Here is a 26,013-nt window from a genome sequence, read left to right as displayed (position 1 = left end):
GGGAACTCAGTGCAGTTATCCTGTACCGCAGTCCCTTGTCTACCCACTCAAGTAGCGATCCTCGAAATTCTGCATTAACAAGGGATCGCAGCATTCGAGTATAGAGCGTAGAGTAGAATTCACTATCCTACTAAATTCATACAATCCTTGTATTCCGTTGTGAACAGTCATTAACAGCGTCAATGAACTCTGATAAAAATACATTGTCAATTATTCCGGGACCGATATTTGTATTAATTATAACAAAACCTCCCGTTACTTAATAATACACGTGGAATCGGGCATTAATCGATTACCAATACGATTTTGTGAATTCGTTAATTACATACGTGACTAGTAGACTGTTTATGAAAAATTACTCAAATACGTATTATCACGTTAGATATTTTAAATGACAGTATAGAAAGTCTATACGATGATCGATTCGTGACATAAACCCATTCCCATATGGAACAGCTGATCGAATCGATGTACAAATTGTTATTTACTGACCATATACCAAGTACGTATTGTGTAAGCATGCGTGTCTGTCGTATCTTTTTCTTTGTTCATAAAAACCTTTACGATCCTAATAAAACGTGATCGCGCCAGAAGCATCTTCCGATTGGCAACAATGTCTGTCAAATGCAGATTGGTAAAACGATTTACGTTCAGGGTAACAGCCAATTATTATCGTGAGTTTCGCAAGGAGCGCGCAGACCTTAGTAGAGCTCATAATGAATTCCCACTGCAACTGACACTGAGATCCGGTAGGAATAACAAGGAATCTCCTATTCTCCTGATAGTAAGCGACGAGAAAACTACGGAGCGGATTAATTCAGTGCCAGGCAATAACAACAAGAAATTCATGTTAACCATATATCAAAGAGTATTTAACATTAACGTTTATCCGTAAGGCACTTTACCGTGTTATTATATGAAAGCTGCGAAGCGGATTATCACGGCGGTAATATTCAAATCAGTCGTTAGGTGTGTGGATACAGGAATATATAACACGTATTTAGGTATGTACGATAGGTTGGAGAGGTGATGCAAGGGGTTACGTTAGTGCACAGCATAACCACGATTTATGATGCAGGTTATATCAAACTTCGTACGGGACCGTAAAAGGTTCGAGTTTTAACGTGACTACGTCCGAACGCGATTTACGAGCCCATGTTCCTTCGGCTCTTCTCGGCTTTGACTTCGGCTTTCTCGCTTTCAGCTCACGACGCGTTAGTTGACGCCCTCGTAAATCCTTTTGTTGCTCAGGAGAATTTCCTAGAGTCCAACTGGCCATTCGTCGATCTTTCATGGATCGGTTATGGTCGTAACGATTATTTTCATGACTGCGGAACGGGCTTTATCGGTACATGAGTATAAGATAGGCTTAAAAATCCATTGACGTTACTGATAATATATATATGTATACATATAATGTTAATCGTATTTCTCTTCCGAAATTCATTGGTCGACCATGAATACCGGTTTTTAACAGTGGAGCCGTCGTCGATTAATATTTGACTCACGTCGATTTCATTTTTTCTGTTTCTCTTCTCTTTGAAATAATATTTTGTGCACAAGGAGAATAACGATATATGCCGGATTTCCGACGTGAGTGTTACTAGACTGTGCGCGTACACTTTTTGTTCATTTTTAATTTTAATTTTTTTTTTTTTTTTTTTTTTTTTTTTTTCCCAAGAAATCTCGTTGGCTCGCTGAAACTGCGGCGAAAGCCGGAATGACTCTCGAGTATGCATTAAATTATCTCTCGCATCGAGGGGGAGAAATGTGTTTGCAATTGTGGGAGGGTGTTTTTTTTTTTTTTTTTTTTTTTTTATTTTTATTTTTTTTTTTTTTTTTTTTTTTTGGGAACGATACAGATACCCTCCGTTATGCTTGAACTGCAGAAGCCGGGACAGTCGGCCACGACGGGCGAGGCTCCGGGGATTGCCGCCCGCTACGACTCTGCCAACACAACAACACTCCACTCACGACTCACGAGTCTAATTCCTAAGGCACTAATTCTCTAAAACTAGTTAAGAGACAATGGAACTGGCGAGTAGCCGGTCGCCAAGGCGGTAACGCGATTATCGGTCGCACGACCTGCGCAACGAGCTGACTCGATTCGAGGTTAGTCCCGGGAAGCCCGGATGAAGAAATACAACGGCGAACACATAAAACAGTAGTTGGAATATATTAGTGGATACTATAAGAAACGTTATATTTGGTCGCAGGGATTCTTCGATAGTCATCATCGTCGTCGTCATCGTCATCCGCGAGTTCCGTTGCCTCCCGTGTCAGTAGGATAAACCCCTTTAAGGATATTCATAGGGTATCTTGGGTTCTATATGAGTACTGTCCTCTGTACCAGAGATGATAAAATGAGCAAGAGGATCTAGTGTGCCATTTGATTATAAAATGGTTGAGAGCGTGAGAGGATCGACGTAATTGCACTCACTCGGCGTTGGTTTCCGGCGTCGGTAAGTCGCCAATAGTGGTCAGCGTCAGTGTGGACCAATAGAGTGATCCCAGATACTTCCTGGTGAGAGTGGCATACTCCCCGGGTCTATAAGGATACACCCAGTCCCCCTGGAAGCCTTCGGCCTCGCTGAGGAGATAGTAGAAACAGCCAAACCAATGCGCCAGTATTAGAAGTATGTGAATGAGATTGAGTACCCTCCATAGATTTGGATAGACGGTCCTGGACTCGACCATGTAGTAGTAGTTATAGACCCTGTAGACCTTGAGGAAGCGGGGAAATCTGAGCATGGGATTGCTGCCCAGATTTACCTGAAGAAGGTCCAGCGGTAGGAGGGCCATCAGATCCAGGATGAAGGACTTGGACTTTAGGTAATGTCCGGCGAGCTTCTTACTGTTGTAGACCATAAGACCCTGCTCGAGGTACCCGGTGCGAAATTGTACGGCGACGTCGAAGAAGAACACCAGGTCGGTGAATCCATCGCAGGTCAGCCAGGCCCGCGGGGCCAGTTCCTGCAGTTCCGGCAGACTCTGCCGCACGATTAGAGTCCACAGATTGTAAAGGACGCACGCCGAGAGCAACATCAGCCAGTAGTAATAGAAATTCTCGTCAGGATTGACTACAGTCTTGGGCGGCCTCTGGGGACGACGTGGACGTCTTCTGCGACGTCCTCCGGGATCCTTGTCGTCTGCTGCGTCTCCGTCTCCTTCGCCCGTATCCAAGGTCTCCTGACTCTCTGGTATCTGCCTCGTTGAGAATCTTTTCAAGAAGGAGTCCTCGCGCTTCAACGGCGGCTTCTTCTGAATCGTCGATATCGCTGAGGACAGCTGGACCGTAGTGCGCAGCTTCATCCAACGCTGATTGCTCTTCGTCCTGAAACACAAATTGTCACATCAGGATGTACATTTACTCGTTGGGATCATCGGAAACCTCGAGCTGTACGATGCATCTCTGTATGAAACGAGCATCGTTATAGCTCAGATATGGAAAGTGTAATTAGACCTATCGCTGAGACAGCTCGAGCCTCCCGTAACGTCGTTACGACAACATCTATCATCCATCTAGTCGCAAAAAGTAATATCCTGTGACGTTAAAATCTCCACGAAGGAGCTCAAGTATAAGGAGCGAGCTCAATTTGCGAGTTTGAATGAGTTATTAATTAGATTAACAGACAGGCAGAGAGACAGATACAGAGACAGTATAGAAACGATATTGCGCAGGTATACATAGCAGATAGACAGACAGATATAGACAGAGACCATCCCATTGTATATACATCAGCGATAACCACGTAGAGACCAGTTTTTGAAATTTGTGATAATAATTCGCAGGAAACAAAGGTTATTAAGAAAAATTAAAACGACCATTTCTATGAGTCAGTTGAGTGTAAGTGGATTTACGTGAAACGTAAAACGGACAAGAAATATCGTACAAAATTATTGACTTGACGATTGCGCAGTGTCAAACAGTAGAGTACGAAGTGGACGAAGGTACAAGGAGTAGTTGTACCAGTGGAGAGAACAGTAGAATGAGTATGTAAGAGAAAAATTGTGGAAAAATGAGATGAACTATAAATAATAACAAAGGAAGAAATAGAAAAGGAGAAAGAAGAAGAAGAAGAAGAAGAAGAAGAAGAAGAAGAAGACAGTCCAGAATACCCGTGCGCCATAGAGCAGTGCGTGTCCTCGCAAAGCGTCGACGTAAGTATTTGGAGGTCGCGTTTCCGAGGAAGTTCAGAGGGTACCGTCCTCGGCAAGAAGAGCGTGCGGGTACTTGATGAAGAGGTACCTCTTGATCTTGCGTAGGGAGGAATAGAGGGCCATGACGGCGCGAACGTTACTCCACTTTTGGGATCCCCTCGTGCTACGAGGTCTCCTCGCTGTTGCGGCCTCCCCCGCGCTGTCCAAGGAATTCGAGGTCGAGGTCGTGGCCCCGATCCCGTTGCTGAACGATTTTTCGAGGGAGCCCCGTGGAGCGCTAATCCGGTACCTTCCTGGCGACCTGTGAAATTCTCATAGCTGCAACTTCCTCTCTAGTTCACGGAATGTCTTTGTGTTCTATCACTGAAGAGTATATTGAGACTTCACTTTAAAACTCTATCTTATTTCAATCCTTATATACTACCTTTCTCTCTCTCTCTCTCTCTCTCTCTCTCATTCTATCTTCCTCTATTATTTCCTTTACACTCCACGTGTATTTTTCTTATCTCGTGTCTCTCTATCTGTCTATTTCTCTAACAAGGTTTCGACCTCAGTCACCTACGTAAACCCGGTTGAGTCCGACGCTCTCTCTCTCTCTCTCTCTCTCTAACTTATTTCCAAGTCATTTTTCAAAGGGAACTCCTTTTACACTGTCGCGTCTCTGTCCACTTTTCTCATTCGACTATCCGTCTTCGCCTCAGCTCGAATCGGGTCACTCTGTCTCGCTCTCCCCTCCCCGCCTCTCTATCTCTCTCTTTGTCCTTTTATCTCTGTTCCCGCTGCGCGCCGCCACAGGGAACTGATAAATAGAGTGCGACCGACGTATAGGATAATGAATAGGTACGGCTGTAGCGAAGGATAGTTAAGCACAGCCAGAATTGGCTACGTATCATCCTCCCCCTTTAATTCACTCGCGTTACTGCCGCCTGTAATGGAGGAATAAAGCTTGCGACAAGCACCTTCTGTATTTGGTATACCATTAGGAAATGATCAAACCGCAACGAGACCTTCTTTATCGTCCTTTATTACCCTTCGATACTACTGGCTGACTAGTAACGTTCGAGGCACCTGCTACTACTTCATCTACTACCACTACTAGCCAGACACACCGCTACAGGGGTTGTGCGTCCTTTGAGAGGCTCGTCAAACTCATTAATGATTAATCAAAGGCAATAACAGTTATTTGATTGTTTATTACAACCTTAATGCGTTTATTAGCCAACAAATGTATTCTGGGTAATTCGCTATGTTCAAGTAGCACGAACGAATAATTAAATCCGAATAATACTTGGGGACGAAGGTAATGAAATTTATTCATCAAATCTCCTTCCCGTTATAAACAAACAAAGAAGTGTCCATTGATAAAGACACATTGTGTTTTACTCTTCCATCGTGTTTTATCACATCGGTCTAGATTTCATTCAAACTTTCCTCTTTGCACTTTACGAGAAATCCAATGACCCCTATGGCTGACAATATCGAGAAGTGAATTTGCAGTAAAAGTATATGTGAAGTACAACTGATACTCTGAGACGTAAGTAAGGTATAAGATAGTCTATCGAGCGAATCATTGGTTGGTATCAACAACGAGGATGTTGTAGCCGCGTAAAAAATACAATCCCATCGTAATGACACTGCGTGCGAATTTAAACTCGATTTCGCCCATGGAATTCTCACGTATCTAATTCCATTGAATTTTCAAGAGTTTTCCGTAAACGAGATTTATTGACAGTGACATTTCTTGTATTACTCGGTGAAACCCTCAGTGTTATCGGTAACAATAACACCGATTCAGAATATTATCTTGCGAGTCCCTCTGTACGCGTGTTAGTTGCCTGATTGATTGACATCGACGTGTATCCAGCATTGCTGGGTGTTGGCGTCGTATTTCATTTGGTAGCGTGCTTAAGCCACTGACACGTATGTACAATGGTAATGCTAAGGGGATAAGCACCAATCAATTATCGCTAAAAGCTTATTATCCGCAGGCAGGGACATGCGGGATTACGATGAATAATGGGGGATGGTTGAGTTGCCTATGAATTGGTTATCGTTTTATAATATTAACGTTGACACGTAACAGTGGCGTTTGATTACATAGGAACACGGATAGACATCTTGCGGCGGATATTTGTACTATCTATGCTACAGAAGTTAAGCATGAATATGGGGACTGATTTGTTGGATGCTTTCAGTGTAGAGAGGGTCTGTGAAGAAATAAGGGATGAAGGTAAATATAGAGGACGAAGGTAGCGATAAGATAACGCACGGGGTTCTAAAGCCGGATGGAAAAGGTTTAAAATTGAAGTTGCCGAGTAATTGGAAGTCTGCGGTTGTTTTATGTTTTCTCCTTCCCTCCCCCCGCGCCCCTCGTAACATTCTGTTGACCTCCTCCTTTCTATTTTTCTCTAATTCTTAGTACCTTCCTCTCTCTCTCTCTCCTTTCTGCGCTCTGTACTCTATTATATTTTCTCAAATAAAAGCCCGTGGACGCTCCGCGCTCAGTTCACAGATCCAGGCACCGCCGAAGTTTTCAACGGACGCGACAGCGTACCTACGACAATGCCATTTCTTCAGTCTCAAAGGTGTAAACGGAAGCACCGTTGTCACTAATTAGCACTTTGTCGCTCGCCTTTATTATTTAGCGAAGATCGTACGGTCCTTAAATACATACTGAAAGAACACAAAGACTTTATTTTTGAGCATTTTTAAATTAAATGTCACGGTACTTGAAAAACAATTGTTTTTTTAGCAATGTAAGAGGAAAAAAGCAGCCGCGGAAGGATTGAATTGAAATTTTGATTGAGTTTTTTTTTTCAGAAAAAAAAAAAGAAAAAACGATCGAATTAAATAGAACGACTTCAGAATGGATTAAACGAGCTTTCGGAACCGTTCGGGGTTCATGGTAGGAACTTTTAATGGGGGATAAGGCAATCGCGAGAGTCCCCGGGGGTGTCCCGTGAGAAACTCCAGTGGTTTTGGTGGTCGGAACGTGCTTTAAGCTGCACTCGTTGCATTTTTGCAGAGCGATTAACACCTGCTCTGCTTCTGATCCTTTGCAAACCACTACAGAGACTCCATTAAAAGTGTACTTGAAGCCAGAATCATCAGAGTGGTCTTGTCCGTGTACTTTTTATTTACTTTGCCTTTATCTTTTTTTCGATCTTCTTTTTTTCTTCATTACTCACAATTCTATTTCCTGCTCACTCGCATCGCTCCTACTCAACCGATCCGTCCTCTCGCGTCTCGCTATCAACCGATGACCAAAATAAAAAAGAAATACCCTGCGCTTTCCAGCCGTTATATTGACTCTCTTGGGAAATTTACGATACCTCCTCTTGATAAGCCGATCACACTTTGCATTGGCAAGTTCTGCGCGAAATTAAACGTAAAATTTAATTCTCTATTCGCCTTACCTCCAAAGGCTTGAGGTTTCTTTTTTCTTTAATTTCTCTTTCCCACCCTTCAAGTAAACGCTCAGTAATTTTCTTCGGCTCACTTACGCTTTACTTCTTAACTTATACACCCTTGCTGGAAAACATCCCCTATCTTAATTCGCGACTTATAGCACGTCCCTAAAGCATCTCCGAAGCACTTTACGAAAGAATTTACTAGTTGAAAAATTATTTTCTAAAATATTCACAACCCTCGGGGAAGGTTCGAATTTAGTGGGCTGAGTCCTTTTGCCTGTTTCTTGCGAAGGATTTTTTCCCTTTTATTATATTCTCTCTCCTACTTTCTCTCTCTCTTTTCACCGCGAATTAAAATATTTAACCAGACGTCCCATTTACGGAATTTACATCAACGGTATTAATATGCAAAATGAAATCCATCCTTGGCAGCCATTGCGCGTATGATAAATTAATTTAGTAAATGGATTATACCACTGAAAAACTTAAGCGTTATTGCTGCTATCCATTAACCCGGGCGCCACCTTTACCTATTGATCTATTTAATCGGGATACTAGATGTTGACATCTACATATAAAACTGACAAGCAGGTAAGGGTAGGTACAGTGTCTGATACAAGTAGATGATATACAATAACAAGTAGCCGTGGGTCTCTTAACAGAGAACAATACCAGGCTATAGATTCTCGCGCGAAATTCAAATGATCACACGAAGCAAACCGTCTACTTGTACCATGATATAGACAAAGCAAAAAAGTTTTTAATAAATTCATACAACTCCATTATCAATTTCTAAACTCACCTGGATCCACCTTGACCGTTAGAACGTCTTCCGCTGCTGTCCTCGTCGTCGTCGTCCTCTTCATCTCGTGACGTCGCCAAAGAATGTGGTACAGATGACGGTGCACTGCTACCAGAATCGGGCCCTGGGCCCATTCTCGAACAGGATGCCGCGTTTCCGTAGCCGGAAGTCGGCGCCGGACCTCCTCCCTGGGCCTCCTCGTTCTCCGCTCGATCCACCTGTTACGAAGTAAACGTGCAAATTTTATTAACCTGTCAATATAAAAAAAAAAAAAATATTTCCATTATATCCCACCTATACGACGTTTTCGCGGGGATTGACATATTTTTGACTTTGAATTTTTTTTCCCAAAATTTTTTTCAACTGCGTAACGAAAAAGTACGTGAAGTGAGATCAAGGGAGATGAGGCTATGGAAACGAGGGAATGGAGGAAGAGAGGCAAATATGAAAGTGAACTTATCCAGAGTGATTTCATGTGGCAAAGGTCGGAGTGGTATCCGGAAAGGACGAGGGTAGGTTTCCTCATTATCGGAATTCCTGTCGGAATTAAATCCTCTGGAAAATCCTGACGTAAACCAACGACCCGGTAAATAAACGTAGCGAGTGACTAATGAAGGATCGGAATATAGGATCGACTTACGCAACGTATGAGACTCTTGTGAAAAATAAGCGAATGAATTGGTTCGTTTATGAAACCATTGGAATTTAAGTTGATATACGCAAGCAAGTTAGTACCGATGCTCTGTAGGGGTTATGTTATGTACAGGGAACAATGGAATTACCTGTATAATTCATAAAGTGCCTTTAGGACTCTCGATAATAATGAAGTGGTTACGGTGAAGGGGTTGGTAAAACTGTCCAGAAACATTTGATTACACGACGCTAGGATCAAAAGTTGCAAACGATACTTGAGAGCCAGCAAGTGTATACAGAAAGTTTCAGTGATGGTTAACACATGGGATGCCGAACTGTTGCGAGAACCGGCTGGAGTAACGAGAAGGCTTGGTTGCCATTGTACTTTGTTGGGCACTGCGCCCGAAAGGCAGATGAACAAGGAGCAAGGATGAAAGAGAGTCTCTCGATAAATATGGCAAAGGCGCGAAGCCTTGGCGCCGCTTTGGTGATGGAGTTTAACGCGAGAATTATGAGAAACGTAGGGATCTATGTGGGAGGGTGGCAGAGGGGGTGGTTAGAGGGCGACTGCAGTGGCTGGTAAAACCGATGGGCGGAAAGTGTTGTAAAAATATCTGTAGACGTCTACCTATGTATGTAGGTGAACGACGGTGAGATACCGGAGGGGTGAGTTTTCATCGTTTAGGGTTGAGTCTCCCCTTTTACGATCTATCCTCAAAAAACCATTTGAGCGACTCTTTATAGAAAAGCCACCTTTTTACTGTCGAGCCACTGATGCTTACCGTTTAATCGAGACCTCCTTCTACCTTCAGCCACACTTAACACCTACTACATCACCTTTCACCTTAGACATTTTTCATAAACTACCCTGGTTTTAAGGCCCGTTCACCCCTCTTATAAATTGTCGTCGACGTTTATATTTCATCCGCCCCCCCCCCACCCCTGCCTGAAGCCCAATCGACACTTTGGCACACTACTGGCCTGACCAATGGTTGGGTCTCGACTGTAAAGGCTGTTGGTACCACCTAGGGAGAAGATAAGTACGAGAATTTCGCAGGCTATCTATCAACGGTAAGACGAAATATCCTCAGGGGTAGTTAGAGCGAAATCCGATAGAAGAAACTTGCCAGAGAAACTTCCGGAAACGCTACTGATAATCTAATCTCGGACAACGGACAACGATCTACTGTATCTCGGATACCAATGTACCGGAGTTAAGAAAGAGTGACTGAAAGATTCAGGAACTTTTAACTTTGGAATTTCCAGATCCTATCACGTACGTACTTACGTACACATGTGGCTACAGTATTTCCCAAGCGGATTGCAATCTATTGCATCGAGCAGTGTTACGTAACCTCGCTGCTGAAAACTCATACGCTGCCCATTTACGAAAGTACTGAACTTCACTTACACGCGGTTGTACACGTGATTTATATATATATAAACATATATAAAAACACAAAGCACCGGGGTATACGTATAAGCACGATAGTTATATTGCGAAATGTTATACGTTTAACCAAGGTATAAAAATACCATGGTGCACCAACGTGTGTATACGTGTCCGAAAACGTGCCGGAAGTAAACACATGGCGAAAATGGAAGTTACGTGGGCCGAGCCTCTTCGTTATTACTCAACGGGCATACATACGTGATGCAGACTCTCCATACGCGAAATTCAACTTCAGCCTCCTGCATCTGCACACGCTGGAATGTGCACTTGCTCCTGGTACTTGTACGTATTACGTAGCCACGTATCTAACCTACGTAGCCGACTACCTGGTAGCTTGTCTACTTACCTCTACCCGTCGTGCCTACGTATGTGGGAGGAACGCGTCATTTATACGTAGGTGCACATAGAGGGGCACGCGACGAGTGGAAATTGTGACGAGCGGATAGGGGTTGAGAGGATAGGTAGGGTAAAGGTATGTAATGCCTTGGGTCACCTAGGTGGGTAGCGTAACGTGTGTTGTGTCGAGAAGAGTAAAAAAAAAGTTTAGTAGCTGTCAGTCTAATTAATGCCTGGATGCCCCCTTAGTTAAATGAAATTTTTCCACCCTCTGGACTATTATCCACCCTTGTCGCTGCTCTGGCCTGTGCGAGATATCCCGCGTGGTTTGGCTCTTTCATGGTTTTTGTCCTTGTATGGATACGTCGGTAAGGTAGGTGGCCTACTTACCTCGCTGCTGCACGTATTGGACGCAAAAGCTGCTACAGGGTTCGGCCCAGGTTTAATCGAAGTGGGGAAATTAATTGGCTGCCTACGAAGTTTGGTAATCGAAAGGGTGCCTCTCTCTGGCCACCCTTACTTTTGCCTCTATAAGGGACGAGAATGGATGACGGCAGACGTGGTCGCAGTCACACGAGTGCTTTGGGTGACTGGGCAATAGCTGTGGCTTCTCGCTGTACCGTTAACGAATATCCCATTCTCACGTTACGATGGATCAAGTATTGAAACTATTCGTGGTTTCTTTCCAATCACACTTTGTCAGATTGTCCCCGGGATAAGGTCGAAGCAGCTTTAAACTCTGCACTTTGGCAATGGGGTTCCATGCGATTTATTGCTATTCGGTAAAATAGCAGGAGAAGTTTTTAAGTGGATTACTGATTTAAAAAAGTTGTACCAATCCTAAAGGATGCATAAAGCCCGTAGTGGGGGATGATCTGTTGTGTCTGTACGGAAGATGGATCGTTATTACAAAGTGATTGCTATTTCCAGCTGAACATTTTCTTGTAGCCACATATTCACCCTGACGTTTGCATAGGTCAGAGAGAAGTGCAGAAGATAGCTACGTCGACTATTATCGTATACGACGTGACCCCACGGACAGAGACACGGCTATCCTGTATTAAGCTCTAATTACGCTTCGATCTTCCAACCCACGTAACCATCCATTACTACCGCCAGCTACCATCCGTTTTCCGTACTATGGGTTTAGGATGCCAAGGGCATACAATTTTACGAAGGGGATGAATATTTTGACGCAATTTACACTAATATCGATGTTTCCTAAGCTAACGAGAAACAACGGCGACTTGTTAAGAGGCTTCATAATTGGGACACCGTGTAGATTCGCCCTTCGTTTCTTACCGGAAATATTAAAGGACTGGAGCGTCGCAGGGGAGCGGACTGAGCTGTCCTGGTATATCTGCCTGAAAAATAAAGGTACGCATCTACTGAGACTCCTAATTGAATTTTCTCATTTACTTGCTGAGGTTGCAGGGGGTAATTTTCAGAGGGGTTGAAATACGCTACCTAATGAAAAACAATCCTAGCAGAGCCAGCTCTCTGCGGATAGGACCGTTGTGCGCGACCTTACAGGACTCTTAAGACTGTTTGCGGACTACCCCTCTGATCCAGAAGCGTGTCAGACTTTGAAACTATCTCGAGTATTGCAGGGGTTGAAACGTAGAAAGCAAATTTCTCACGTTCCCAGAGCCCTTCTTGCTTGTGCAAGAAACTCGAACCCTCCTTACCAGGTTTGAACCTTGTTGAGGGTTTCCGGAAGACGTGGAGATTGGTCCCAATTTTTTTTTCCACCCTAGAGAACTATCAATATCACTAGCCGTTAAGGACAGCCCTTAATATAGGTAAGTCAGCCCTTTTTCATTCCTTATTTAAAAAATTCAATATCGTATTCCATTAATTCCACTATACCTACTGGTTGATAAATTTTTTATAAAAATATTTTCTATGTTACACTTGTAAAAAAATTCAATGGCCGACCAATTCAGAATTGCAGTAGTAAAGCAGATAAATAAATTGTACCGTAAATTTGAAACAGGGTATAATTCGTTTACTCGCAATCCTCTTGGCGTTGTTGCGTTTATTCCACATATTACATATTCCCGTTTCATCCATTTACATTCGACGATCAGTCGCGCCCGCCAAACTTTCAGGGAACGTCGATCGTTCGTAACACAAAACGGAAGCGAAAGCCTGAGGGACCCCTGTAAATCTTCTGCCTTCGTCGAATGGCAAATCGATCTGCCTCACAAATCGTTTACGGAACGAACTGGGTAGTATGGGTATACTGTAAAATTCGTATCGACACAGTCCGTCCTCGCCAATAAGGATTTATCGAGCAATCGACGTGAAACGTGTATTACCTATATATATACAATGCATGCACCAGAGTGATTACAGACACGTCATAGACATTGTCACCATGCAAAATATTAATATGTTACATATAACATACATAGATATACACTGCACGTCGTTGATCCCTTCCCGACAGTTTCAAGATTACCCATTAAATATAACGACATAATATAGCTAATATTATTCCATACACCTCCTGAAAAACTCCTTATTTATCGATTACCAATTGCAGTATACAATAGCCGAACCATTAGTCTTACTGTTGCTCCTTTTTCTTTGGTTTGTACTTCATTCAATCGTATTACGAAAACATTTAACAGAGATTTCCGCTTTTTGTCTCGGCCTGAAATTCATAGCCATCGACTACTCGCCTCACTCTATTTGACTAAACTGGATCAACGTGCATATAACGGAGAGTAAAAGCAGCGCTGGTTGCATGATGTTTGAAAAAGATTTAGAAAAGAAAAAAGGATGAAAATAGAAAATTAACACACAATCTAAGACCAGCCTCTACAGACAGCGAGGGCCCGTCTTACTATCTACGGGACTGCTGTGTCGCAAAGGACTACAGGACCTTGGGGTTCTGACCTGTGACCAGCTTTAGTCAAAAACGCAGAACGGTCGAACATAAAAAAAAATATAAAGAAATAAAGCTAAAGGTATATAGGAGTTTGTGAGGGATAACAAAATTTGTGGAAGGGCCTAGACTAAGCAGTCTGCAGATCAAAAGCACACTATCTAAGTCCAGCCTCCACAGACACCGAAGGCACTCTTGGGCGCTTTGGTAGCAGACGCTGAACACAGCGGAAAAGGGGGAGCCTGGCTAAAAACGCGATCACCCCTAGCCGAGTCGACCGCACCAAACCACGTGGCAGCAGCGACCGACAGAAGTCGGGAGATTCTCGAGAGATTTACAATTACACCTAAAACCTCCGTCACTTCCTGCCCACTTGCCGAAATTCGGATGAGGTCAGACGTAAGGGACCACGTTCGTCACCGGAAGCGAACCACGTTCAGCGCGGAAAGTATTCGCGACGGAGTATCGTTAAAAGTCACCGCGTGACTGGAGTGCGCCCACACGCCTAGTGGAGTAGCACAAACGAAAGCAGACGGACGTTATCGCTTCGCTAGAGAGCGTGGTAAGGGATGCCAACGATCAAACCGCCTTAACGTATTTACTACGGAGTTGACTGTGATAGCAAAGTGATATCACGGAAAAGCTTATAGCCCGGGGGAAGATATGAGGAAAATTGGTGACACAAAGATATATATATATATATAGAGAGAGAGAGAGAGAGAGAGAGAGAGATTGCGCAGAGCGATAGCGAGAGGGGGGACGCCCAGGTAAGAGAAGGTTCCACATGACCAGAGAAACGGGCTGGGAAGAATAAAAGCTCCGAACCGATACATCCCCCCCCCGCCCCCCAAAGGATACTGACCGACGAATATTGTCCATATATTCTTTAGTAACAACCATATGCTATCGTTGTCTGATCTCGCACGGCTATTTAGTTATAATTATAATCGCGTACGTTTATACTTTACTGTACTTTTTGGTCCTTACATGCATCCCGGAAGTGATTGCGATTATACGGAACAACAATCTGAAGACCATCCCTAGCAGTCACGAATTATTAAATTTACCCATACACCTCGGAGACACCCATGCACCTTCATATTTATCGATTACAAATAACAGACCCTGATTCTATTCGACTCTATAAATTTTCATGGATCCCGAAAGTGAATACGATTGATTTAGTGGTAAGCGATGAGAAAATAAAAATATCAAATCGAATCCTGGCGCACGTGCATTCCTTCGACTATTCGTATCGAGCTCCGGACTGCTCTCGAATAATATTGAAATTATTTTCCAAAGCCCCGACTCGACGAATAAGTTAGACTTGTTTTTGTTTACAAGTGTCTGCAGCTGAAAGAGAACAAAAAGCGGGATAACATAGGATACTGATTGGGATACGGTGAAGGGGACAACCAGAGGCATCTTGGGGCGAGACGTGTAACTATATTAAGAAGGACATTTATCGGATTAAAAGTGGTCATGCGACGGGAGAAACCTAAAAGTGATCTGGTTTTCACTTTATTTTTCAGTGGATTGTTCGTCCATAATGTTTCACTAGGGAAAAACAAGTCTTGACGTACAAAGGATTTTCTCTACTTTCTCCCCCTTATTTTTAGGGTCATTTTTTTCTCTTACCCCTCTACAACTTTAATTCGCATCACGTGGTACAGGGTCATTTGTAAGCATTCCCAGGCTCTTCCACAGCCCCTTCGACTAGAGGATGATAAAAGTAAAGGAAATACGTATAAATCTAGGAATTTTCGAAAGCACGCATTTACAGTAGTAGGCCAACGTACGATGGCATGCATATTCGGCGTATGAGAATGAGCCTTTAATGTTTCGAGTTTATGCTTTAATTAACCCATTAAGTGTCGTAGCTATTCAGGGAACAAGAAACGCGGCCCTAATGTCGCCAAGGCTTTGTGTAGTTGGTCGCGAAATGAGCCGGTCTCTCGCTTTACACACTTAGAAGTGTTTCCAACCACGAGACACTCGACGACAGTTGTCGCCGACTACGATTATACTCGTAAATCTCATAGAAGCATGAAAATACCTAGAACGACATAAGACACCGATAACGAACTCCACGTGCAATGCGAACGAAGGATAGTAAAGCTTAATACATGCAATTGTCATGGCACGACTGTCTGACTGCGCTTCTACTCTCGCTACTACTTCGTTCGCTAACGCAGATGCAGTCGGTTTTCCAATAGCCGTTGCCACTACTGTTCTACGTGCAGTTTCGTGGAGTTATAACGAACGAGCTCATCCGACTAGGACACAATCCGGTAATCTCTAGTCTCACGCTGCAGCATGCACGTGTCATGTGAATGCACACGGATAGACACACAGCATCATTCTGTCTGGATGCATCTGCAGCTGCAACTATTATCAGCGTTCATGCACCAGCTAAGGTTCGTCTAGAAAATCAAACACGTGAAAAAAAAAATAAATATTCTTGAAAGATACATATACGAAACTTCAATTATACATATCCTAAGCAATCCTCCGTAAGCCATACAACATTTGTCTCCACCACTTTTTCTATCTTCGCTCAGAAAAGTGCGACAGCTCCGTCCCAGCTGCAAGAATCACCCTGTACATAGTGTGCATAGAAGTCTTTGGATAGATTCATGAAAAGTGAGTTTGAATGAATTGTGAAAGGACCTGTAGGTCCTTAAAGGAAAATTTGATAATTGCTTCTGACAAGAGACGCACGGACGACCGAGCGAATAACTGACACGGCAACAGAGGAAAAATAGGGCATCGAGGTAAAGAAGGAAAAAAAATAAAAAAACAAAGAAAATGGCGAAAGAAGGTCGCACAGTGCTCTCAGTGGATCCAACTACTGTCAGTTTAAAGGATTGAGAGTGAGGAGTGTATACGTATAAGTATATAACGACATGAATTGTATATTATATATATGTACAGTCCGTGTCAAAGGTCAATTCTCACGATATCCAAGATCCTTTGATGAATTCTCTTAATATACTATACACTTTACTATATACATATACTATATACATATACTATTGTACGTTCCCAATACTCGAGACTACGAAGAGTATAACGAATTTTTCTTTTCGCTTTTCCTTCTCTTATTCCATCTCTCTTTTTCTCCTCGGCTGACGTTCTTTTTACTTTTGCGTCCTTTTTCTTTTTTTTTTTTACTTACATTTCCTCCTCATGGACCGTAGTCTATGCCACCTATACATTTATATATCTGTATATATGTATATACTCGTAGCAGAGCCTTCTATCTACCTTTCAGCTGTGTATGTGCGTCCTCCTTTCTCGACCCTTCTTGCTGCTCCAGTGCAGCCGGTGTCGGGTACCTTCGACGCTTCACTCGGAACCGACGCCCGACGTCTCTTCAGAAGAATGGAAAGATATGCCGTTGGCATTTCTTATTGATATACCCTCGTACCCTATAGGACATAACTTATAGAGATATCCTGTCCCTACGCAGTGAGGCCATTGCAAAATTTCATTTCATCAAAAATTTGTATTTCCGACTCATTGACTTGCCTAGTCAAGATCCGAATCGAATGACCGTTTTAGAATCGATAACTGTTCAATGAGATGAGACGGATAAATACTGTCCCAATATAAAGCAATCTAACGAGATCAATAGAGATGATCTGACCTAGAACGTCTCTTTGCTATTTTCCTTACCTCTCTCTCTCTCTCTCTCTCTCTCTCTCTCTCTCTCTCTCTTGCTCTCGCTCTCGCTCTCGCTCTCTCTCAGAGCCAAATTAAATCCCTATAGATTAGATCCCAAAGGATCTCAATCTTGAGATCCTCTCTAATGTACCATCTTAGAACTATCATAGTAGTACTGTATAGAACATAGTAGCTATATGGGAGAGTGGACGAAAAGCTTAAGGAAGATTACGAAGAAACGAATCTAATTAAATGCAATTAAGGTAGCCAACCTAAAAATAATATATCCATATAAAAAAAATTCATCACTTATCTCTACCGCATCAATCCTGCATCTATTTAAGTATCTGTCAGTTCACGGTTATCTGTCAACTTTGTCCGCTGCAACGATGAACAAGATGCTTTTACATATCTACTATTATCATTCTACTAGGCATACATGTACCATATAACTATAATAGAGGATGCCTCCTGTTATGTTGGTATAGCCCATACTCTTCTATACCGACGCTAGTTCTAAGGCACGCCGGCCGCACGTTAATGAGATAGAAACCACTTAACCTGCGTCGCACACGTGCCTAAGGGTTCGCCCTCCGCGGTAGCTTAACTAGAGTTTAGTTACTAAACTCCAGGTCGAGTCGGCGAGACCCTCATGGACAGAAGAGCAGGATAAAAATACACACGGAAAGTCCCAGGGTTGCTATGGCAGAGACATGATCCTGGCGAGAGAGAAAGACGAAAGAGAAAGAGAAAATAAAAGCAATTTCGTGCATAACCACTCGAAAAATCATCACTATTGTATTATTACCTTTACTTGACCCAAGTTCCGCCATGACGGTCTTTATTGTGAAAATCTATTCGGTACGTTTTAGTGTCCCTTTTTGCTCCTCTGATCTTGCCTCTCAACAGGTACAAACAAACTGGAGAACGGTTTTGGACAAAAGCTTCGTCCGTTTGTTACCGCGACAGAGCTGCGTGCAAAAACCAGCAGCAAACGTGTCCCTTGACCCAATTACATATTTTTGTTCGTCAAAATCTCGGTATGTGATTAATATTTTTTATTTTCTATCTTCACTGCAGTAGCGGACTCGAAGAAAGCGGGAATCCGATTGCGAAATATGGTGCAATTCTCGGTGTTAACTTTAGCTAACAGGATACTAGGACATACCTCGCGGTGGAGACTAAAAATGGCAAACGAATAAAGTCTGTATAGTATACAAATATATTCGTACACGTATTGTATATTACAAAAGCATAGGAAACGATCCATATTCAGCATTAATGCCGTCACCTGGTAAAAACTTAAGGTAAACATTTCATCTGTATTTCCTCCTCGTATTTTCATATCTTTATTTTCTCGACCTTTTCGTGTCTCCCCTTACGAATTACCACCCATGCGTATCCGTGTTTCTTCCGATGGCTTTAAACGCCCACGCAAGCTTCCGCTGGTACCACTGAATTTAACATGGAATTAAGAGACCTTCGCGAAGGACTCACTGATTCGTTAGCGAGAAATACACGAGAAATACATATACCTGTATATAGGTATATCGATACGTGGCTCCTTCTTGACGTTATTAACGATTGACGCGAATACGTTTGATTAATTGAACCGTTAGCGCTGAGTTTCATTAATCACAAGACTGGCGGTTATATTATTTGGCCCTGAGGACGAGAATTATTTCTTGGCGACGCTCGGCGTCGCTGCCCCATTCTCGAGGGTCTTCTTATCTTGGACGCGTCCCCGACCGACTGTAACGTTACGGGTATTCCTCCGGGAGAGGACCGCGATCCTAATAGATGTGCCGGATGTGCTTGGAAAAAAGAAAAAGGTAAAAGAACAGGATACGAAGGTCAACGGCAGTGAGTTGAACCAACGAGAAATTCCACAAAGACAAATCGCAAGTTTCAATAGTACAAAAGCACGTTTTAATTCCATATGCAATTTTTTAATCGTACCCACAGATCCCTAATAACGTTCTAGAACAATCGACGTCACCCTTCGTACGAGCTCTTATCACTGCGACATCTGTCTCTCTATTTCATTTGAATGTCATTAAAATGGATTTCCACGTATCTACGTATGACTATGATTACATATATACTACAGCTATATGTATATAACGTATTCTGGGGTCAAGTCCTCAGGATCGTACATCATGCGAATTTAAATGATTTAATCAGGCTGTAGACAGCACGAGGGTCTTCGCGAAGCTCTAATTGAAATTATTACTTGAATTTAATTCAGAAACTGTATTTCTCTCTAAGGCTCGAACTTGCCCTCGTAATTAAAGCATATTCCAATGATTAATGAAACGGGCGTACGTACAGACAACTGGGATAACGAAAATACTTTTGATGACTCGTAAAGTACGAAATTTTCCAAGGATAAATAATTCATTTTTTTAGTATAGCTTTCCCTACCCCGCGATCGCCCAATCGTCAAAGATAAGATACATCCAACCCAGCGTAGCAGCGGTATGTATTACCAAAAAACAATATTTCGAATACGGTTAAAAAATCTGTTACACAAATTTGTATCTTTAATTTCCACCCTCTATTTCCAAATTACATCGCTATTTCCTATTTACAAAAATCCAGTTTTTATGTAAATCAAAATTGTCCCTCGATACTTTCGAGCCGGATTCAGTCTCGTGTCTCAGGCAGTTCGATTTCAGGTTGATCTTTTATGCATGACAACGTGCAGGACCAACAATAAGGAGACTTCCTGCTCGTCGAAAAATTTCGAGTCTAAAGAAACGTTTTACGATCTGTCATTAAAAACTCGTTTCTCTGTCAAATAGACTATTTCAAATGTTTAGATATGATTTTAATCACAGTTCGATATAAACGTACGCGTTATAATTGTTTTATGTAAACGTTACGGAATATCATGAATGCAAGATCCTAAGATCGACCTTAAACCTTAGGCCCTTTCCGAGTACCCATCATAGCTCTTAATGAGAAGCAGCCTTTACTGTACTTGCAGTGACATTAATAACACCCTGCGCGAGGCTACACAAAGTGGCTCATAAATCAAATGACGACTCTTCCAGGTTAGGTGAGATTACGCTGTCGCATAAACAGCAGGAAATACCTGTATTGATGTGGATTTACGAATATACAGAAAATATTCGCGTTTCCTACCAGTTATAGATGACGTAAAAACCATGACGGATAGTATTATTCTTATTATCGAGTGAGAGCCGCCGGTGGCGGAGGGGGGGGGGGGCATGGTTGAGATTTACTGAGACTGAATTTTCACGATGAAACTTTTCTTAATACTCTTATTCGTAGCACTGTACGCAAACTAGGAAAGTTTCATCAAAGTCCCTTGTGGACTGTGCCATTAAAATACCTAGACCCACTTCCGTCTCTATCTTACCCAGTGCGCTCTTGTTTAACGAAATTATAGCTTTATTGTGATACAAAGCAAAGCCAGACGACGATACGTCAAAGTCCTCGGGTCGTTACGAATGAGAAACTTTTAAGTGAGTATCATCCCCCAAGTTCACCTTCAACTCGCCTATCAATCATACAAAAAGGGATGATAAAAACGATTAAGCGGGAAACAGTCAGAAGTCCCTAGAAAGAGACTAGGTAATTTTTAGTTCTTTTTTTTTTCTTTAAATTCCATCTGAATTTTCTGGGACTTCGAGTACGTCGTAATTTGGCTAATTAATTTCTTTCGCGATCCAAGATCAAATTTATCAACGTTACAGTGGACGCTTCGGAACCGACCGAAACGGTGCACCGGTACTCTCCGAGTCTGATAAACTCCCAGGAAACGTGAATCGAGTAAACTGATCGCATCAGCCGCACCAGCCGGACAAACTAATTTTGGAAATGACTCTGTTAAACAAGCACAAAGCTTGCAGCGCAGGGAGCTTTCTCTTTGGTCTCAAGGGGCACCCCTAAAGCTGGCCACTCGTAAAGCTCAAGGGACCGGGATTGGCGGAAGACCCGGCGCGTTTCGAAATTCCAAGTACTCCACGTTGCATTAGGTTGCTCCAGGATTCCTCCAACTTCCTGAAATAGGTATTTCTCTTATCATGGATGAGTATGGCTTGATCCACGTATACAGGTATATGTATATCGTTTGGCAACTATTCTTAGGGCAGGTCAGGGTTTCATCGCAAGCCTCTCAATTATTTTAAGATTAAGTGAGATTCGCGTTGCATCGACGAGTTGCACACTTACCGAGTGCATCCTGCTGTACTTATTTACCTGACTCGACGGAAATTTCCTCGCGGACGTATATACTCGTGGGAACGTGGGAGTCCGGGCAGATGCCGCGATGAGTTTGCCAAGAAGTTGCAGGAGTTGCAGGAATTCTGTGCAACCTTCTCTGAGATCTGGTTGTTCCAATTTCACGACTCGCACTAGGAGGATACTGATTAATTAAGGTTGGAAAGTAAAATTCGTCGTCAGTTTAATTTCAGGCTGATCCACTACGCGTGAGGTGCATCGACGTATATATTCAATGTAAAATACACCTATGAATTACGAGTATCATAAATTCATAATAAATATAGTATTTCAGGTGAAGAATAAATTTTGGCTATTTAATTTTAAGAATAATAAATTTGCATTTACCACGCGAATGAAGTACGCCGATTAAATATTTATATCTTCCTTTTAAGTTTTTCAAGTGTGAATTTACCATTTCACGTATTTTCTTTCTTTTCCTTACGTTTCGCGGGCAAGTTTCTTGGTATGGAAATAACGCGTCAGAGCGTAAACCAAAAATCGGAATGTGCTGCCGTGCCATCGTCGAATTATATTGCTTTCCCTGAATGACGTTTGCTATAGGGTCAAACGTTATATTACTATACAGTAATGATCGCAGATGCATTATGATTGATCGCCAGTCATAGAACAGCGAAATACAGAAATAATACATTTATACGTATACAGAAGTTTTGTGTCCTTGATGAGTAAAGTGATAGCCATTAAAGCGAGCTCGAGATAAGCCAACGTAACCCGTCTATCGGGATGATCGAATAACTGATGGGGATGATTCTTGGTAAAATTCGTGACCTCTCTACCTTGGCTGCCCACCATTAATCTCCATTGCTTTCTCAAGGGTTGTTAGTAAAGGTTCGTTAACCCTGCTTAGACTCCTAAAGCCCCAGGAGGAAGTAGGGCCGAGTTGAGCCCCGCGTCTTAATACTGAGGGGCGGCGAGTGAGAAAAGAGAAAAAAAAATGAATATTACATTACAACCCAAAATTTCGAAGAGTCAGATTCATGAGGATTAATTAAATATTTTGAAATTGATCTTAATTTGAACAATTCTTCGCGTCTTTTTTTTCTATTGGTCGCTGCATGAAAACTCACCATCCTGTAGCCTACGTAAGAGCAGGATCATCCTGAGGACATGGATAACCAAGGCTCTAAAGCATTCTGGTACCACTGAAGTGGTTCGACATCGCTGAAGAGATTGTTAACGAGGATCATCCAAGCGACGGTTTCCGCTGACTTCAAAAATGGAAAGACTAGAAAAGTGAAAGTTGAAATTTTCATTCCACCTCAAGCAGCCGAAAATGGACGAGCCCATCACCACTTATTATCTTACCTCGTATAAAAATTGCCCAAAAACGGCGACTCACGCGATCCAAGTTGCGGTTTTACGAGAAACATAAAATTAATTTTGGAAATTGAGAAGCGGCAAAAAATTTTTTAAAAATTAACTTTTTCCAATTCTCTCGAGTACAAAACAAATTTCACATAAATATACCCTCTCGTTCTACTCGCGGCTTTGTTCGACTTTCATAAAATATACAGCACGTACAGCACGAGAAAATGCATCGAGCAGAAGTTCTGCATCGTAAAGTTTAATGTGACAGACGCATGCCAATCGGTACAGGAAGTGACACTTTATACTCGTCCCGAGCATACACCGTGCCCATATTATCTAACACAAATGTTGTATACCCGTATACGCGTATGTATTACACAAGGTACTCCAAGGGATTCGGAAGTGCAAGGCAGCACATAGTCGGCGAGTAAAAAGCACTCGACCGTAAATTGCGTCAGGTGACGTTAGCACGAAGAAACGCATACGTGGCGCAGGAAAAGGTCACGGGACAATGCGAAAAAAAAGGATCGGAATTTCAACAAAGAAAAATCATTGCTCTTTAACGTACTGTAAATGGGGAGGAAAAAATAATTCTACGATCCCCTTGCACAACACGTATACAGATACATAAAAACGTATCTTCGCTCAGTTAAGCCATCGAGACACGTAAGGAAAAAATAAACACATAACATTTAGACTGATTCGTATCATGGACTGACTTACCGTTATATGAAATACACAAGCGAACGTGACTATCAAAATGAAAAAAAAAGATGATCCCTATATCTCTGGCAAGAGAGTAATAGAAAAAAAGGTCCTGTTATTGCGCGAAAGACTGGTCCAACATATTAGATGGTGTTTACCGTACGACGGTAGCCCAGAATAGGAATATAAGAGTTGGTTAGCCAGGCCATAACATGGTTCAGGGGATGACAGTGAAAGCCAGAGTAAGTGTCAGAGAAGAGTATATACATGGAATAATACAAGCAATGTACCTATAGTGGACGATATCATCCTCCCGAATGAGATATCCCATACAGGATAGAGGGCGTTCATTTCGGATTCAGATGGAATAAGAAAAAGGAGAAGACCAAAGTCAGGATATCCCGGCTGCCGTCAGGACGTGTAAAAGTTTTGCTCCGGTACAGAGGCAGCGATGCCTGGTGCCGGTGTGGTGGTGACTGCCGGGCCGATAGGTGCCCTTTTTCTAGTAGCGGTAGGTGGCAGCATCCCAAGGAGGTTTAGGGCGCCCTAAGAGAGGAGGACGAAGATACTGCGACCGGAAGAAGAGTGTAGAGGAAAGACGACGTGGGGGTATGGCTGCCGTGGAGTACGGCAGAGAGTAAAGGAACTTGGGGCGAACATAACCTACAGCGACACGGGCCGAGACAGGAGCGGTGGAGAGAGAAAGAGAGCGAAAGACAGCTAGGAAGAGATAGAGAAAGAGGGAAGGTGCGTGGGAGAAAGTGAGAGAGTGAGAGAGTGAGAGACAGTGCCGTAGTCGAGAAATACGATTGGTGGGGATATTGATCTTCCCAGGGAGTTGCCATGTGAAGCGTGTGGTTCGCACGAGCGACTTTACTTCCTCTTCGTCTTCCTCCGTTTTCTCTCTCTCTCTCTCTCTCTCTCTCTCTATTTCGCTCTTCCTCCACCTATTCTTCCTCCTCACCGGTACGGCCTCTTTGCTCCACTTGCGAAATCCTTCGTCCGCCGTTGACACGCGGGACTTGGGGATACTGAAAGAATTCTTGTCCCACGTCAAACATCCCAGGAATCGGCTGGGCAACGTTTAGCCAAAAAGTTACGGCGGGTTTAACAGTCGTTAAAGATTAAATACCGAGAACGGTATCATTCTTGGGTCAATATTATCTGTACGTGTAGAGGTATACGACCTGGGCTTCTATCGTTTCATTCTTCATTTTTATGACCCAACCCAGACCCGCTGACACGTTACGTACCTACACAAACCTAGTGGCCGTGCCTAAAGACCTTCGTACACGGTGTCCAATGGGTGTTGGTGCAGATACGGAGCTTCCCCGTGAAACTTTTGCAGAAGTTTCCCTAGAGATTTTCACAGATACCTACCCACTTTTCTGACTAGCTCGGCACGTGTGTTGAAGCAAAATATCGGCCACTTTTACCATAGCATCCTTCAATTCTCTCTTTTCTCCCTTTACCCTCGTCCCTTTACTACTTCCGGCCAGTAATACAGATCCACCCCTATATTTGTCTCTTGCCCTATACGAAACAGAAGAAAAAAATCTCTACCCCATTCTCACGATTATTCGTTGTCTCTTACGACCCTCCTCTGCAATTTATCCCCCGATGCCATTAAATGCTACGTGAAAACTCCGAAGTCTAGCTCTTCTTTCGTTTTACTCTAAAAAACAAGAAAGTTCCAAGCACGCAAATGTACTATAGTCAACCGGATAGTATGTTTAAGATTTGAACAGTGGTAAAGGAGTAAAGGACCCTCCGATGAGTACGTCTGAAGAGTTTACATTCCCACTAGGCTTAGGGGTTCACCTCTGCGACGAGAGCGGATTGGCGGAACAGGTCAATGCTGGAGGCCGGATATAGTATGAAAAGGTTATGAAGATAATGGGAGTGCTGGGTTATTTGGGGATGGCGAGTGAATGTTATTACAAGAAATAATTAATTAACGAATTTGCACAACGTCCGGGCAAATGGCCAGGTGTGAGTTAGTCAAAGTTTTACGTTAATTACACATCGCGTTCGAACCCGCCGGTTAAACGTTAACTCAGTTCGCGAATAAACTTGGGTACAGGCTAATCCAATCTGCGGACGAACCAGCCGCGGATCCGCGTACCTAACGCTAACTTCGTGTCAGAATAAACGTAGTTGGTGGAAGCCGAGTAAGAGATAGAAAGAGAGAGAGGGGACGAGCCACGTGTTAAAGTCGAGACGCCGTACTACGCGACACAGCCAAATATGCGATTCCGCGGTGTCTGCGACGGAAGCAAAAGGGGAGCCAGAGCCATCGTATACGAGAAGAGCCAAATTTACGAAGGTACCACCAAAATTTAGTAGAGAAATGAAAAAGAGCGCTATGGGTCCC

General features: G+C 42.9%; 1 protein-coding gene across 10 annotated transcripts in view; it reads right to left on the bottom strand.

Annotated features, from left to right (window-relative positions):
* The window catches only part of LOC107266738, a 45,014-nt gene that overhangs the window by 8,245 nt on the left and 10,756 nt on the right, over nucleotides 1–26,013 (bottom strand). For 5 of the 10 annotated variants that reach the window (XM_025084133.1, XM_025084131.1, XM_025084129.1 and 2 more), the window contains 4 exons: nucleotides 8,374–8,591; nucleotides 4,250–4,462; nucleotides 2,441–3,334; nucleotides 1,867–1,947 (listed from right to left, as the gene is read on the bottom strand). In XM_025084133.1, coding sequence (XP_024939901.1) covers nucleotides 1,867–1,947; nucleotides 2,441–3,334; nucleotides 4,250–4,462; nucleotides 8,374–8,591 — 1,406 coding nt within the window. The other 5 variants (XM_025084135.1, XM_025084137.1, XM_025084134.1 and 2 more) reach the window with 5 other exon arrangements.

Source organism: Cephus cinctus, unplaced genomic scaffold (assembly GCF_000341935.2).
Source record: "Cephus cinctus unplaced genomic scaffold, Ccin1 Ccin1_scaffold0330, whole genome shotgun sequence".
Lineage (NCBI taxonomy): Eukaryota > Metazoa > Arthropoda > Insecta > Hymenoptera > Cephidae > Cephus > Cephus cinctus.
Note: the sequence above shows the minus strand (reverse complement) of the source record. Positions and strands in the feature narration are given on the sequence as shown.